Below are 16,058 nucleotides of genomic sequence, written 5' to 3' on the forward strand. Positions count from 1 at the left end.
GTTCATTCTGATCGGGTAGCCCTGAGTCAGATGCATAGAGAGAAAGTCACCTCATTCCAGGCTTCTTCTTACCTTGGAGCGATGAGTTCACCTCCAGTGAAGCCACATCTCTCACTGAGCACCCCTGACGTGGAGACCAAAGGTCTGTGTGAGTGGTGGGGCTGGAGAAAAGAGGGCACAGAGAAAGAAAGGTGAGCAAAGCAGAGAAAGCATTAGCCCCCAGGGTGGGGTGGGGGTGATGCTAGACACACCAGGGAGAGGCGAAACTGACTCCTGGGAGCCATGCCTGGCTGTGGCAGAGAGCTGAGGCTGAGCCAGCATGGCCAAGACTGCAGGCAGCACAGAGGGTCTCCTGCCCAAGCAAGGCATGACTGGCCGGCAAGCATGTGGGCCGCACAGGGCTATCAAAACTATGGGGCGAGGGGATCTCCCTGCCACCTGGCATGGAGCTGGTGACCTTTGCACAGCCACACTCAGGTGGGGCTAGCCTCCACCTGTCACAGCCGCAGGCAGCTCTGTCCCGTTGTGTTTCTGCACACCAGACCCCAAGGCCATTCTTAGTGACATGGGCTGTCTGGGCCCCTCATTTGCTCCTATAGGGACACGCTGGGGCTCCAGCCCACGTGTGTGCGGCCTTAGAGCAGGACCCCTGGAGAACATGTCCACTCCATTGTCAAAATTGGGAGAATCCAGCCATGTGTCCTTGTGCCTATTTAATCCTGCAAAAAAGGATACTGCCCACAAACTCTCCTGAGTGTGGCCTTGGCAGCTGGTGGTCACACCTGCCTCTGACCACACAGACTGCTCCCCCACTGCCCTTTCCCCACTGAGAGCTCCAGTCTCCGACTCCCCAGAAACAAGCCCAACTAACAGCTAACCTGGTACCTCACCTGCCTGACTGTAGTGTTTTTCCTTCTAAATAATGTATATTAATTGCTTTGCCTTATTTCCCATAGCTAGAAACCCTGAATCTTCCCAAGCCTCCCAAGTACAAATTCTTTATGTGGAAACTTTTTGTGCTATTGAGTGAGACCAAAGGGCTTTAAGACTATCCCTCAGGCCATGGTGCTGGAAATAGCACACTGAGCTACAGGAGTGGTGCCTGTGGCACTGGAGACAGCACAGTTAGGTTTCCTTGTGGGATCGGGGCTGTGGAAGACTGACCCTTGCTCTCCTGGGACTTTAGGTGTTTAGCTGTCCCACACCACTGTTAACAGGAGCAGGTTCATGACCAACCAAAGAAAACACAGAACCATCTTGAGCCAGCCTGCCTGGACCTGCTGGTGCATGTGCTCTCCCTCCCCTGCCCTCTCCATTCTTTTTTGCCTCTCCTGCCTGGTGGTCAGAAAGGACTGTCCCCCACATGCAGGGCAAAGCAGGGGAATGTCCTGCTGTAAACAAATGGTAGTCTCAACAAGAACAGAAGTCGGTTAGTCAAAAATCTGCTGCTGCCAAAGCCCAGGTTTGGGTCTATGGAGAAGGAGGAGCCCAAAGCCTAGAAGTGTCCCCAGACACGCAAGCCTGAGACCACAGCGTGCTGGTTGTGGCAGCATCAGCAACAGCATCTCCCGTTGGGCAAGTGACCCTGCCACTCCCTCAAGGCAGAGCTGCCCCTGCTGGCAGCCGAAGGAGGATCAGCTCACCTACCACTCACATCAAAATCTACCACTTCTGCTACCCAAAAGGCCAGTTTCTCTTTAGACTGAAAATGGCAGAGATGATCTAGCCATTGCCTTAGCCCAACTAACCCCATCTAGCCATTCCCCAGAGGGAGTTAGTTTTAGGCAGTGGTCTTCATTGGAAGTTGTGCCCGCACTAGCTGCCTTTGTTTTTCTTAATTTACGTCTCTTTCCCTTTCTGTCTCCCTCCTCCAACTCACACTCGTCTTCAGCCCCCTTGGACCATCCTTCGGCTTGGACCATTTCCCAAGAAGATGCTAAAATCCTGGCATGTCAGAGCCCACAGTCTCTTAGGAATCAGCTGGGCCAGCCCTTATTTGACGGATGAGAACACTGAGGTCTCGTGGGGGCCTGGTGATATGCCTTAAGCCACAAGGCAGTGACAGAGTCCAGTGCCATCTTCTCCAGTCAAGGCCTGTCCCTTCCTTCCCATCAGTGGGACTAAGCGCTTCCTCTTTCTCCCTCAGTTTTTGTTTTGTTTTGTTTTGTTTTGTTTTTTGTGGGGCCCTTGCCTGGTGGCCGGGGATCGAACCGGCGCTGAAGAGGCTGTGGGCAGCCTTGCAACCCAGCGCTCAACCGCTGCACCACCAGGGGAGGCCCTCCCTCAGTTTCTTTAGTTCCTTCCCGCTGTGTCCATGTTCAGTCTGTGTCTGATAGCACCTTCATTTACTGGAAGGAACTTTACCCTGGTGCAGTACTCAAGGCACTCATTTACCAGGGTAGGAGGTTTCCATAGCCAAGGTCTGGTAAGCCTTATGTTATGTAAACTGTACAGTTAGTCACACCCTAGCCACATGACTCCCACTCTGAGGCCCAAGTACCTTTCATCTACCGTAGGAAGATGAAAGTTTCAATAATTTCTGACATCACTAGACTTCTGAAATAGAAAAGAGAAACACACCGACTGGGAGTTAAGGGGTTGGGAGCCCTGCAGGGTGAAAGCTAAATATAACCTAGCCATCACCCTATTTCAGTCTGCCACCCCGAGGCCAAGAATTGCCCATGTCCCTGTCCCTGCCTCTCCTCTCGAAGCTCTGAGACTTCTTAGGATAGCAGAGGCTCGGGACCTGCTGGAGAAGAAGCAAGTCCAGAAAGAATCCTTTTGCCCCACTTCCTGACCCACCAAGCACTTGGGATCTCTGACCATTCTTTCTCCTCCCCAGCTTGACTCCTGGGCTTTGGGCTTTGTCTGGAGGAAGCTGGCCCTTCGGCACACTACTTATTTGGAGAAGTTTAAGAGAGGGAAGAAAAGTGTTCCCATGATCCAGCTTCTGGAGACGTTTTTTTCTCCAAAGCCTGAAGAGTTTCTCAAATATCTGAGTGTTTATTTTCTGAGCGTGCTGGTTCTCAAGAGTAATCCTCCAAGAAGAAAATTGGAGCATGATTCCAGGCCACAAGGGACTTGTTTTTGAACAGTAACCAAAAAATTATGAGCAAAATCTGAAGGCGTAAGGCCCATGACCCCTTAATGGCTTTTCTTAAGCTTTTGCAACGCATTGAAAAGCTCTGTCCATTTAATCTCCATTTCTCTGAGGTAGACTAAAGCTGGGTAGGTAAAAAGCCCAGCGTGCACTCCAGCAACTGTGCTTTGGTATATATATATTTTTTTAAGATTTATTTATTTATACAAGAACCAGGGTATAGGCCAGATGTGTGGGAGGGTGAGAGGATTCACCAGAGACAGAGCCGGGAACAGAACAGGCAGACTGACGAAATATACTGCTGAGGGGAGCAGTGGGCAAGACAGGAGAGGTCTGCCATGCCATGTGGGACCCTTGCCGGCCAGCTGGGATGAAACCTGCGCTGCAGAGGCTGCGGACAGTTTCACAGCACTGCATTCAACTGCCTGCGCCACCAGGGGAGGCCCACGTGGGTATATTTTCTCTTTGGAGATGCAGTTGACATCCCAGGCTTTAGTTCTGGGAACCTGGTATGGCAGGCATCTTCCCAGAGGCCAGGCATTCTGACTTATAAGCATAGAGATCATGAAAATTGGCATCTCCTGTCACGGTATGTGTCACAGCAGAAGTGTCCACCAGCAAGCATGCCCAGCTGCTTTCTTTGTGACAGGGAAGGTGAGTTCTGGCTTTAAGTGCTGTTAGCCATGCATTGTCATCTGTACCTTCCAGAGTGAGAATCACCAGCTAGTTGTCCTTAGGTGTTAGTTAGTTCAGGGTGATTTGAGCTCCTTGGTATTTTCTCATTTTAACATTCTTAAGTCCCCAATAAGTCAAAATAATAAAAGAGCTACCTTGACAGAATCTTCGTAATTGGATCCAGGTTGGCTTGAACCTTTATGAAATGTGTGTGGCCTACCCGTATGGGTCTGTATTTAGGCACAGAGCATGGTTAGCTTGAGCCAGGGAGCTGCTGGACTCAGCTAGTGAGTGTGTGAAGCTCCAGTAGAATACAGATACCTGCTCATCGTGTGCTGGTCTGGGCCAAGAAGTCCTTGCTCCAGTGCACACCCCAAGTCAGAGCTGGTGATTAGAAGTTCTTATTCTTTTCCTTTGTTAATCCCTTTGATATTTTTTTAGATTTGACAAATAGTTAATGTACTACTTATTTTAAATTCATTCTTACTCTGGTTTACAATATTGGGATGGAGCCAACTATAGACATAGGCAATTTTTCTAGACAGAGTGGGCTTTTGTGTGATCCCCTGGAAGGTAGTTCCCAAGTCAGTCCAGGTGAAGAGGCAGGTCACCTCGATTAAGACCAGTGAACTCATTTCTCTAGGCTGGGAGCCAACATTTCATTAATGTGGTTTCTGGGGGGTTAAAGGTTACCTTTACTTCTTAGCATGTTTCTCTGACGGGAGCTTAAATATTCCTAGCTAAATGCAGTTTTCACAATCCCTGCCTCCCAAGGCCCTGGGCACAGATGTCCCAGGCTTGGAGACTGCCCAGGCATTCTTGAGGTGTGTTCATTTTGCTTGGGGGGGGGGGGGGTCCAGTACACACACACACACACACACACACACACTCCCACTGGCCACAATCAGTTGAACTTCTTTTCTTTGACTACTGAAGCACAGACAGCCATTGAAAGCTGGGAAGAAAGGGTGAGATTAAAGGAGGCTATTGCATTCAGGGTTGCTTTGGGATTTTTCCCCTAAAGAGACACAAAGAAGACTAAAGTCCTGCAGTCCCTTTGTCATCAAAGCCCTCGATTTTTGCTCATGTTTCTCTTAGTGGTGAAATGTGCCTGCCTTCTGTCAGCCAGGCCACACCTAGGCCCTGGGAGCCACCATCCTCCCACTCAGAAATGCTCCAGGATACATTTTGAAATACTTTCAATGAGCAAACAGCCCTACGCTCCCAGGGCTGACTGCAATACCCACCCGGCCACCTGCATCCGAATCTGGACAGACGGCCTCCCTGGTAGCATCTGGGCCCACAGGGGGGCATTTCAGTGGCGGGTGGGCCGTGCTCCTACTGTCATAAACTGACAGGTTCCAAATCAGCCTGCAGAAGCAGCGCGTTCCTGGGCTTAGAAAGCATTTGACTGCCCTAGACTGAGAGATCCCCGTGAGGTGAGAGCTGACACATGGAGTCAAAAAGTTCTCCATTTCAAGAACTCGTACTGCTGCCTCCCTTCCCTTCCCAGCCCTGCCGGTCAGCCTTGCTTCTTAGAATTGGCCTCATTGCTTTCCTCGCCTGCCATTTCACATGTGGCTGCCTTATGTTGCCCATGCCTGCTGTGCCAATTGTTTTTTTTTGTTTTTGTTTTTGTTTTTGCTGTGTGTACATTTTGGTTTCATTTGGGGGTTGTTTTGACAATTTACTTTGTTCCGGTGTTCTGTCTTCCCTTGCCTGGCTGTGTGGGTTGCCTGGCCCGCTGCTTGCCGCCTCCATAGATCCCCGTTGCTCAGCCCTCTGTCATGGACGACATTGAGGTGTGGCTCAGGACGGACCTGGTGAGACTTGACTTTTATATTCATGTGTGGGGTGGGATGAGGCAGAGGCTCTTCTGAGGATGGGCCTTGGGACACCCACAGGGGCTGCTCACCCTGGTGCTGGAGGAGGGGGGTGGGGGGCCAGTATGGTTCCTGTAGCCCCTAACTCCTCACATCGGGCCTTTCCTTACAAAACATACTGGGGTGCAGGAGGGCAGCAGTAATGGTGGCCTGTCCTGGGTTCAGCCCCCTCGCCCTCACCAAGCTGCTGTGAGAGGCCAAACTGGGGTGTGAGTCAGCTCTAGCTGGCCCTAAAACATACACTTGCCCCTGTTACTTTTCAGTTTCGGGTGTGTGTATGTGTTATGTGTGCGCGCTTGGGGCTTTTGGGGGGAGAGGAGGATGTAGTTGAGGATTTTCAGGTTTTTCATTTTGATTTTTTTCTAATTGTGAAACATACACGAGTCTGGTGTTTTTTGGTTTTGTTTTTTAATCACCGTCATCGCTTCTATCTTGTGGTATCTTTGATTTAGAAGAACTCCTGCCCCAGAAACCATTGTCTTTATCCTCAGAGATAAGGCAGGAAAGCAAGACATCATGCATCTGCCGGCGGCAGCAGGTCCTGAGAAGTGAGAGCTGCAGTGGCTGGCCTCATCACCCTCTGTCCCTTACAAAGCCCTGTCACCCTCAGCAGCCTGGGCAGGAGGTGGGGTGGGGGTTGTTGGCTGCAGGGCTAGAGGAGTGGCTTGCCCAAGGTCATAGGCTATTGGGAGTCTCCCTCAGACCTGGAGAGCCCCTCATCTCTTGCTCCGCACTACCTCCTTTTCTGGGGGCCCTGCCCCGGAGAGGAACAGGTCTGTAACCACAGTGTCTCTAGCCTGGTGACTGCGGCCTGTTGCAGACTTGGTCCCCTCCCACCCAGAGATAGGAGATCTTACATAAGGGCTCTCACTGCTCTGGGCCACCTCCCATCAGGCCAGGCTCTCCCAAGACACTCACTGCCTATCAAAGAAGCCACCCAGGTGCCAGAAGAGGACGAAAATCTTTCCCAAGGGAATGCCTAGAAAGGAATTGACTGCGATCATAGAGGCCAAGGCCCCCACTTTGCAAGACAGACCCTGTGGTCCAGAAAGGGGGAGGGACCGCCCCAACAAGGCTACACAGCAGGGCAGTGGCAAAACCAAGAAGTAAGCCCGGTCTCCTGGCCATCCCAAGACCCGGTTCACTTCCCCAGCCAGCCCGCTTCCCTGTCACTGTCTGTATAGTGAGTCCCCAGGCCCCAGGCAGCCTAGAAGCTCCAGTGATTACCTCCTTCTCCAGACAAAATACAGTCTGATCACTCTCATTGTTAAGAGCCTCCATGGCTCCCCGGGAGCCGGCAACAGATGACAGCATCTGGGCCACAGGAGGAAGCCAGCCTGCTCCTGGGACAATGCAGGGTGTTCTTCTGGGGACAGCACTCCAGCACTGCCTGATAGCAGGCTGTGTGTCAAGGGCTTCCGGCTCTGTCCCTTCCAGGCCCTGTGCAGTCCCCAGCTGTTGGTATGGCCAGTGACTTACCACAGCCCTGTGGCTGGTGACAAGGAAACACTAAGTCGAAGGGTGTCTGAGGGGGCCCTGGACATGCCTTGGGCCCATCCTACTTAGCTCTCCTCTGGGAGCGTGTCCTAGATGGGGAGAGGCCTGCTGAGGTCCTGCCGCTGCAGCTCAGCTCAAAGAACCAGCTCACACCTTTTTTTTTTTTTAAATTTTCCTTTCCAGCCCTTCTGGAGGATCAAAATCAGTTTTTTGTTTTTGCTTTTAAAAACAAAGTTAATGGTCAGTATGTTGCTATTGCTGTTCTCTGGGAAGGGGGAGTTCTGCTCAGGCTGTGATAGCAGTGCCGCCCTGGGGTAGCAGCTGGCAGGGAGTGGCAGCATGGTGGGTAGGCCCTAATGCCCTCTCTCTGCTCCTCCCACAGAAGGGTGATGACCTGGAGGAGGGAGTCACGAGCGAAGGTATGGTCTGGCTGAAACTTTATGCCCCCTCCCCTGTTTTTACTGCTTCTACACCAGGCTCTGGAGGTGCCCCAGAGTTGGCACCCCAACCACCTTGGAGCACCTATAGCCAGAGCATCTCCTGGTGCCAGGGCTCTGGCTATGTCCCACCAGACCTCGTGCTGATGAAGCAAGTGTCGGAAGATCATTGATGTAGTGACTATGCACACTGACTCCATCCCATGGCAACACGGCCCCCAAAACTGCACCCCTAACCAGCTTGTCCCCACCCCCTGGTGCTCAATCAAGTAACAAGACACATAACTACACACAGGGCACCTCTCCAGGTCTAGATCCTGTGACCTCACTCTGGGGGGGTCAGTTAATGGATTAGGTGGGGAAGTTTCTGTCACGGCCCCCCACCTCCCTGCGCCCATCTTACCTCCACAGCCTCCCAGCCTCTGCCTGTCTCTCCTTGCACTGCCTCCTCCTTCTCTGCCAAACTGTCTGCTCAGACCCCCTCCATGGGCGCAGATCCTTACTGGTAGGGAGGTGGGAGAAGAGAAACGGTCTGTGGTAAGTTCAAGTGGGAACTCACCCTCCAGCTCTCCCTGCCCTGTACCAGCACTGATCTAAGCATGGAATAGCTCCAGTCAGCCGGGCAGTGGGGCAGGAATCTGTGCCCAGCTCTGTGGTTTCCCAGGCCTTTCCCAGCAGGACCCATGAGCTGGCACAGCAGGGAACCCCCTGCTTCCCGAGGTGGTGGGGGGCCTCCCAAGGTGGTGGGGCTGCACTGTCCTGCCCACCCATCCTAGAGGTGGCAGAGGTGGAAACAGAGGCAGGATGCCCAGGAACAGGATGCCCAGAATCACCCCTGGCTCTGGCTGGCTGCAGGTTTGTGGGCTGTAGGGATGGAGTCAGTATGTGCAGTCACTAGATCTATGATCTTCTGACACTTGCTTCATTCACATGAGGCCTGAGTGGGACAGAGCCAATGCCCTCCCTCCCTGGCAGGTGGCCCAGGGCAGTGTGGCAAGGTTGGGGACTCACGCTGGGGCAACCCCGTGGGTGCAGGTGGAGTGTGGTTATTTGAACCTCAGTGTGGACCTAGCCCCCTACCAATCCTGGTCCTTGCCTTGGTTTTTGTATTGCAGAGTTTGATAAATTCCTTGAAGAAAGAGCCAAAGCTGCTGAAATGGTTCCCAACCTCCCCTCACCCCCAGTGGAGGCCCCGGCCCCAGCCTCCAACCCCTCCGGCCGGAAGAAGTCAGAGCGGTCTGAGGATGCCCTCTTCGCCCTGTGAGCTGTTCTGTGGTTTGGTCCCCGGGATGGCAGGTCACTTCTCGCTGCCCGGTTCACACTAGGCACTGGCCACTCCTCTCATCCCCAGCCCCACGTGGTCCTGCGCTGCTGTGTCTCCATGGAAATGCCACTGTGTTTGCTCCCAGGCCTCCCACTAGTCAGGACCAGCTTTAGCCACCTTCTTCTCTCGGCGGTGGGACAGTTGGGCTGCAGCCAGAGGCCCTGCCCTCCCTCCCCGCTCCCACCCACGGGCTCCCTCTGCCCATGTTTCCTCCCAGGAAGAGTGGGCAGTGGGCCCAGGCCCAGGCAGGGCAGTCCCCTTGGGACTATCTTCTGAGCAGACACCTGGATGGTCTTTCCTCCAATCACCTGCCCAGAGAAGGGAGTCAGGCCCCTTCCCCTGCCTGGCTCAGTGAATCTCCTTGGGCTGGCTTGTCCTCTCAGAAAGGATTTGTCTGCGCCTGTGGGTTGGTCTCCCTCCCTTTACTGCTGCTCCCTGATGCGTGTCACTTTGTGGCACTTGGCGTGCTCAGCACTTTAGAAGGTTCCATGGGGTGCCCATGTGTGCCCTCATCTTCTCGGCGCTCTCTCCATCACTCGGCTGCTAGCCCCATGCCTGAGCGGGCGCAGCAGCTGAGCTTGGAACCAAGGGGCCCCATAGACCTGCAGGTTCTGGGGGCAGAGAGAGAGCCAAAAGGCAGAGAGAGCGCAGCATACCACCTGTGGGCAGGGGCCGAGGGGCAGGCTGGCTGGCCCCTGCAGAGAGAGCACTACCACAGACCAAACTGCCCTGCGCACACTGCACTCCGGTCCTTTCTGTGGAGGGGCCTGCACAGGGAGGAGTGACTGGTTTGCTTGGGAAAGCTCTGAGCATGCTGTGCTTTGGCCTGGCCTGTGGTAGCCTCTATCTCCAGGCCCAGCAGTAGATGCTTCTCACCATGCTTGGAGAGCCACACAGCCAAGAGAGCAGAGCAGCACTGAGGTCCCTGGTCTGTGCCTTGGCATGGGTCTCAGCCTCCTCCACAGACTTTCCCAACAGCCTCACCTCCTCCCCTCAGAGTTCCCCCGGCCATGATGGCTCCCTCTCCGAGCCAACCTAAAAGGCAGACAGAGCCTGGAGCTGAGCTGCTGGGGGCTGGCGACTCCTGCTCTGTCCTGGTTCCTCGCTGTGTCTCCTGGCTGCGGGCACTGCATTCTCGCTGGGCCCCAGCCTGAGTCCTGCCTGCCCTACCTGTGTGCTGCCCCTGCAACTGCTCATCCCAGCCCGGGAGCCTCCAGGGCCCATGTCATGGTTCCAGCATGCACTGCCTGGGCGTCGGGGGCAAAACCTGCCACCTAGTTTCCCAACTCGGTGTGGTCAGCCCTTGCACCTGGCAGGATGGCCTAGAAGCCACAGCACTGGCCCAGGCAGGGAAAAGACACTGGGCTCGTCTTGGGCTGAGAGCAGTGCCGTGGGTGCTAGGAGGAGTGTTAGGACCGGGACTCGAGCTGAGGGCTGTGCAAAGCAGTAAGAGGAACCTTCACAATGCAGTGAGAGCTGCTGCCACCCCAGGGCCACATGCCCATCTCACACTACCACAGCGTCCTCCAGGGAAGGCCCTGGACTCTGGCTGGGGCCAGCAACAGCTGGGAATATTACACTCCAGGTCCTCAGAGGAACCTCCCCACTGGAGCTTGGCCAGGCTGATTCCAGTCCTGTCCCCTCTGGCTGCAAGTGCCATGCCTATGCTCCCTCCACCCCTCTCCCCAACCCTTGGTCAGCTCAAGCCCCGCTCCTCAACATTTCCCAAGGGCAGAGTCCCCTGAGGCCAGCTTGGACATTATGACTTCTGAAGTCAGCTGGTTTGATGTGAGCTGCAGAGAAGCTCGGTTGTACCCAGAGACCCCAGCTGATATCCCCAGCCCTTTGATGCAGTTTGGAAGGGTTCTAAGAGCAGGGACCTGCCTCTGCCAGCCTGCCAGGCCTGCAGTGGTGGGCAGCGAACCTTGGGTGTGGGAGCCGTGGCACCCAGCAGCCAGAGTACTCTGAGGGAAGAGCAGCCTCCTGCCTTATGGAAGGGGAAGTCACCACAAGACCAGGAACCTGAAGGGCCTAAGGGGAGAGGAGGCTCCTGGTGGTGAGTAAAGCTCAGACATTCGCCTACCTGAGGATACCCCAGCCAAGCTGCTCTCAATACTGTGGTCCAGAGCTGGCCCCCTAACTCTAGCTGATCAGTCAGACATGGCTTCGAAAGACCTGGCTGCCCCTGGTACAGCAGGGGACGGTAGATTCCTGTGGACTGACAAAACCACTGACCCACAGAGAAGTGTCAACTGCCTTCCTGGCCTGGAGCCGCCCCTCCGGTGGCTTTCCAGCACTTCCTGCTAGTACATCATGTCCAGAGGCAGCCGGCTCCTACCTGCAGGCTGAGGTGGCAATTGAGTCCTGCACCAGAAGCAAGTACAGGCCTTTGGGGGGGGTTCTGCCTTGCTCAGTCCTGAGGCCATAAGGACTCCCCCTGGCCCACGTGGCCTCTGACTGCCCCTGACGTCTGGGGAGCACAGTGCTCAGGCTGCCTGATTAGGGCAAACCAGCCAGACCCCCCACCCCGCCCCCTAGGAGAGTGAGACCCTTCTGAGCCACCAGTCTCTCCACAAGTGTTAGAAATCACAGATACAGTATGTACTTAATTACACTAAATTATTGCTGGGATTCCTTATAAGCACTAATTATACCTGATTATAGGTTAAAATATTTATTTTGTCAAAATATTTTCTTGGGGATGTGTTTAACCTTTTCTGTGTTCATTGTGTGCTGAGACGTGAAGACTAACCATTTCCTCTCACCTGCCATTTTGGCCTGTGGGCTGTGAGAATGGCACTATGTGTGGCTTGACCTGGGGCTCTGATGGGCCTTCGGCCAACCTCCCCAGAACTGTCCCTTCCTGGGCACTCCCCAGGCACCGAGCAGCGACCAGGCTAAGATGACTCCTTCACTGATCAGCATGACTGGGACAGGGGTCTCTGAAAGGGCTTGTTGCCGCCCTGGGCCAGAAGGAAAGGTGACTTCCACTCTGTCGTCTATCCTCCTGTCTCTCTGTGTGTCAGTCCCCTCAGTGTGAGTGACCATGCTGTCCGCCCTGGACCATACCTTGGCTCACTGCCCTTCTCCTTCCCCACCCAGAGGTCCAGAGCAAGGGTCTTGGGGCCGGAGAGGCCCGGGGCCTGGGCTGTGACTCGAGGCCCCAACTGGGAGAGAGGAGGCTAGGGCTGTGGATGGCCCAGAGGAGCAGGCGCCCGACTCCTCCAGCATCATGATGCAGGCAGCCCTGCTTACCACCCACATTCCTGCCCCTCTGCTTCCTTCCCGCAGCCACACCCTCCACTTCGCCTACACACACTTCTAACTCAGTCCGGCCCTGTCTTCTGGATGACTTGATGGGCCTATGGCCCGGCAGGAGGAAAGAGCGATGGAGCAGTGCTGTGCTCGCAGCCAGCCCATCCATGAGCTCCTCCACCTGCTGTTGGGGTGTCTGGGCCACCCATGGTCAAGTGTGTGTGCACCCAAAAGATATCCCCTGAGGTACCTGCCTCTCCTAGTGCCCATCTCCAGCCCTTCCTGTCCACGGGGGTCCAAGCCGGGCTTCCCCTGCCATCACCAGCCCCCCGGGAACAGCTGTCAACCCTGGAGTCACACTGCTTTTCTCTGGATAAACCCTCCAGGCTCTCCTGGAGAGGGGGATGAATATTTATTTCCTAAAGTTTGCACTTAATTTGTAAGGTTTCTCAGGATTGTTGGGGCTTTTGAGAAAAGGAATGTGTTGAGTTTGTTGTCCAGTCGTCCCCAAAAGTCTGGTGTTCTGTCACTGTCGTGCGTTTCTGAGGCAGAGCGGTCAGTTCTGGAGGACAGGTCAGTGCCCTCAAGGCTCAGTGTCCATCACCCACTGGCTCTCCCTCCAGATACCGTCTCTCTAGTTTGGTTCTTGCATGTAAAATACTCCATGATAAATAAACAAGCAAACAAACCGTTCCTGTGTGATCTCTGTCCACTGTGTCTGTGCCTTTCAAAAGGCCTTTCCTGATATGACCACCCACTTGCTTTATGCAGACGCTGCCGTGGGCCCTGCTGGGGGGGCAGCCTGGGAAACCCAATGCCCTCCCCCCACCCCCACACCAGGCTGCCAACAGACCCTTGCCTGTCCAGGGGAGTGGGCTAGAGGAAAATCCCTGCACCTGTCCCCATTTGGCCATCCGGGGCCACCCGGGTTATTTGGGGGTATTGGTTATAGCAGTCGCAGACCCACCATGGCCTGCCTGAGTGCTCCAGGAGCAGCAGCTGTGGTTCCTCCTGTCTTCTCCTGGGTCCCAGGCCTGTGTGGGGGAGGCACTCACCCTCCCTGAAAATAGCCCAGGCCTTATGCAAGTAAGCCTAAGCCCCCTCTTCTGCAGCCCCTCAGCTGGGCTCCCTGAATTTGGCCGGGCATCAGATCTGCAGAGCTCCTGCTAGACATTGGATTTGAGAGCTGCTGTTTTAAGCATCCCGCCCCTCTACTGCCACCCTTTTTAAAAAGTTTTATTGAGATATAATCCACATAGCATATGATTTCACCCATTTAAGTTTACAATTAAGGAGTTTCAGTATATTGCCAGTTGTGCACACACCACCACAATCAATTTTAGAATATTTTCATCAACCCAGAAAGCCTACTCTTTGGCAGTCACCCCCCCCCCCCCACACACACACACACACAGCCAGCCCTGTCTCCTGTTTGAAAAGATTCTCTCCAGGGCACCGGCTGCAAGGCCGTGGCCTTCAGCAGACCTGAGGCACCGGGCTCCTTGAGGGCTGGGTTGTGGGAGCTGTGGTGCCAGCACCTTCTCACACTGGCTCAGGGGATGCCCAGAACCTTTTAGTCCCTTCAGTCTCAGAGCATGAGGATGAGCCTCAGGTGTGGTGGACTCATCAAGCCCCCAGGTAGACCTGGGACAAATGCAGACTCATCTGTTCAACCTCTCATGTGTAGGTAGAGACTGAGTTCTAGAAAGAGCCATCCTCTGGCCTAAGGTGGCCAGGGAGCACCAGCAGCACCATCACTGAAACCCCACCTCGGACCTCCCAGGTCAGAGCCATGAATACATGGGCAGGAAGGGTACCACCACATGACCAGCAGGTGAGGCTGCCCACCACCCTGAACACCCTTCCCCCTTCTGTGGGGGAAGGGGCTGCCCTGCCTGCTGATAGGAGACAGGTGGGGTTGTGACCCAGGGGCCACACTGGGGCAGCCACCAGTCTGGGTCAGAAGCAGCAGCACCCAGCTCCCCTTCATCAGTTGTCTCCCTGGGCTATAGAAACTCGTGGAGGTCCTGTCTCTGGCCAATTGGAGTGTGGCAAGGCCCCAGGGGGAGCATGAGCATGGGCCTCAAGTGTGAGGGATCCATAGTCTCCAGTGTCTAAGAATAGGCATCATGGGTCCTAAGCCCATTCTGTGCCCCAGCCCTGTGTGAGGTGCCCTGGGCACTGCGCTGTGGCCTCACCCTGTGGAGGGTAGATTAATTCTGCGACACCTCCGCAGATTCACCAGGATACCCAGTTCACTTGTGCTTTCAGTCAATGTTCCTGAGACTCTGCCAGATGCCAAACAGGAGGGACTGCTCCGGTCCTGCCCTTGGAGAGCATATACCCTGACTGAGTTCCCAGAATCAAGGGTAATCTGCAGCCAGGAAGCACTGGAGCCCTCTTCCAGGGCCTGCAGGGTTGGAGGCTCTGGGAGAGCAGCCACACCCCACAGTACTCAAGCTGTTTGCAGTGCAGTTGCGGTGGACAGGTCAGCCTGGGGGGAGGGGGGAGGGGGAGGGAGGTCACGCAACTGACCAGCCTCCTGAGAGGTATGTCAAGATCACTGGTGGACAGGTGCCAAGACACAGCTCCCCAATACATTAGCTATTCCTAAAAAGGGGTCTGTGGAGAAAAGTTTGGGAAATCTAGAATTAAGTATCAGGACCTTTATCCTACATGAGGGTAGTTGTGAACCAAACTCCTCATGTAGAGATTGTATGTTGGAACGTTTTTGGTAGTGGTAGAAAGGAACTTGATTTAATCAGAAAGAGAGATTTACGGCTTATGTAACTGAAAATTCAGGTAATCAGCTTCAGGCATAGCTGGATCCAGCTGCTTGGGGATTTGGTCCAGAATCTGCCTCTGTCTTGGCTCAGCTTCCTCTGGATTAGCCTTTCTATATGTGACTGAAGGCTGCTTGCTGCTGTAACCTGAGTTCCTACTAGGGTGTCTTTTTCCCAATAGTTGGAGCAGAAGTTCCAGACTCTGCCCTGAAGAACCCGACAGCCAATAGAGGGATGAGGTGGGTAGCACCAGAGGCCTTGTAAAGGCAAGTCACCCAGAAATCCCATTATTTCAGAAGATCTGCCAGTTGCCCTGGCAGGAGTGCCCCTCAGAGGGGTCTGGGTGGAGTTTCCAAGCTTGGACCCTCACATCCCTGGAAGTAAAATCTCTGCTCTCAGCAGCAGGGAGTCAGTGGGACATTTCCAGAAACCTGATTGAATTCCTCCGTCTGGTGCTGTCTTCTCCCTACCCCTATGCCCACTCTAAGACCATCCTTCCCAGGGTCGCAGGCTTCAGTGTATGTCCCTGAGCAAGTCACTGCCCACTCTTGGGTCTTTATTCTCCTGATCTGTAAAATAAGATTGTGGGTGGTAAACACCATGCTTACAGGGCCTTTGCATTACTTAATCAGTGAGTGAAGTGGGCTGGGTCTGATACCCAGGGACTGATGGGGACTGTGGGGAAGCTCACAGCCCTGGCTAAAGGGGCACCCAGTCTTGCTCAACGGTCCCATTTTTCAAGAAACGCCAGAAATCCAGCCTTCATGTGAAATCATCTACATTTGAGAATTAACTAAAATCAGTTGTATTATAGTTGCGGTTGGTGTGGGGAGGTTAGATGATACCTGGGGTCACCACTCTCCCTGACACTCTGATTCCCCCTTAACTACACCTGGCCTCCCCCCAAGCAACCAATTACCCCTTAGGGGACAGATCCCCCCTCTCATTCTCATGTACCTCACCTCTCACTGTGCAAGCTTTGGGGTTCAACCAGCTCTTTTATGGAGGTTCTATTGAGTGATTCATGAAGAGGTGGAGGTGGCCACAGTGAGTGAGCCTCCCTGGCAAAGCTGACCAAAGAGGCTACAGAGAAGGCTAGAAACA

General features: G+C 54.3%; 1 protein-coding gene across 11 annotated transcripts in view; it reads left to right on the forward strand.

Annotated features, from left to right (window-relative positions):
- The window catches only part of TOM1L2 (target of myb1 like 2 membrane trafficking protein), a gene marked incomplete at both ends in the record, with an annotated part of 103,331 nt that extends 94,475 nt beyond the window's left edge, over positions 1-8,856 (forward strand). For 8 of the 11 annotated variants that reach the window (XM_084237033.1, XM_084237035.1, XM_084237030.1 and 5 more), the window contains 3 exons: positions 5,539-5,598; positions 7,538-7,574; positions 8,708-8,856. In XM_084237033.1, the coding sequence (XP_084093159.1) occupies positions 5,539-5,598; positions 7,538-7,574; positions 8,708-8,856 (246 nt within the window). The remainder of the gene's footprint in view (positions 1-5,538; positions 5,599-7,537; positions 7,575-8,707) is intronic. The other 3 variants (XM_084237036.1, XM_084237040.1, XM_084237031.1) reach the window with 1 other exon arrangement.
- Between the last annotated feature and the right edge of the window lie 7,202 nt (positions 8,857-16,058).

This window comes from Talpa europaea, assembly GCF_964194135.1.
Source record: "Talpa europaea genome assembly, chromosome: 7".
Classification (NCBI taxonomy): Eukaryota; Metazoa; Chordata; class Mammalia; order Eulipotyphla; family Talpidae; genus Talpa; species Talpa europaea.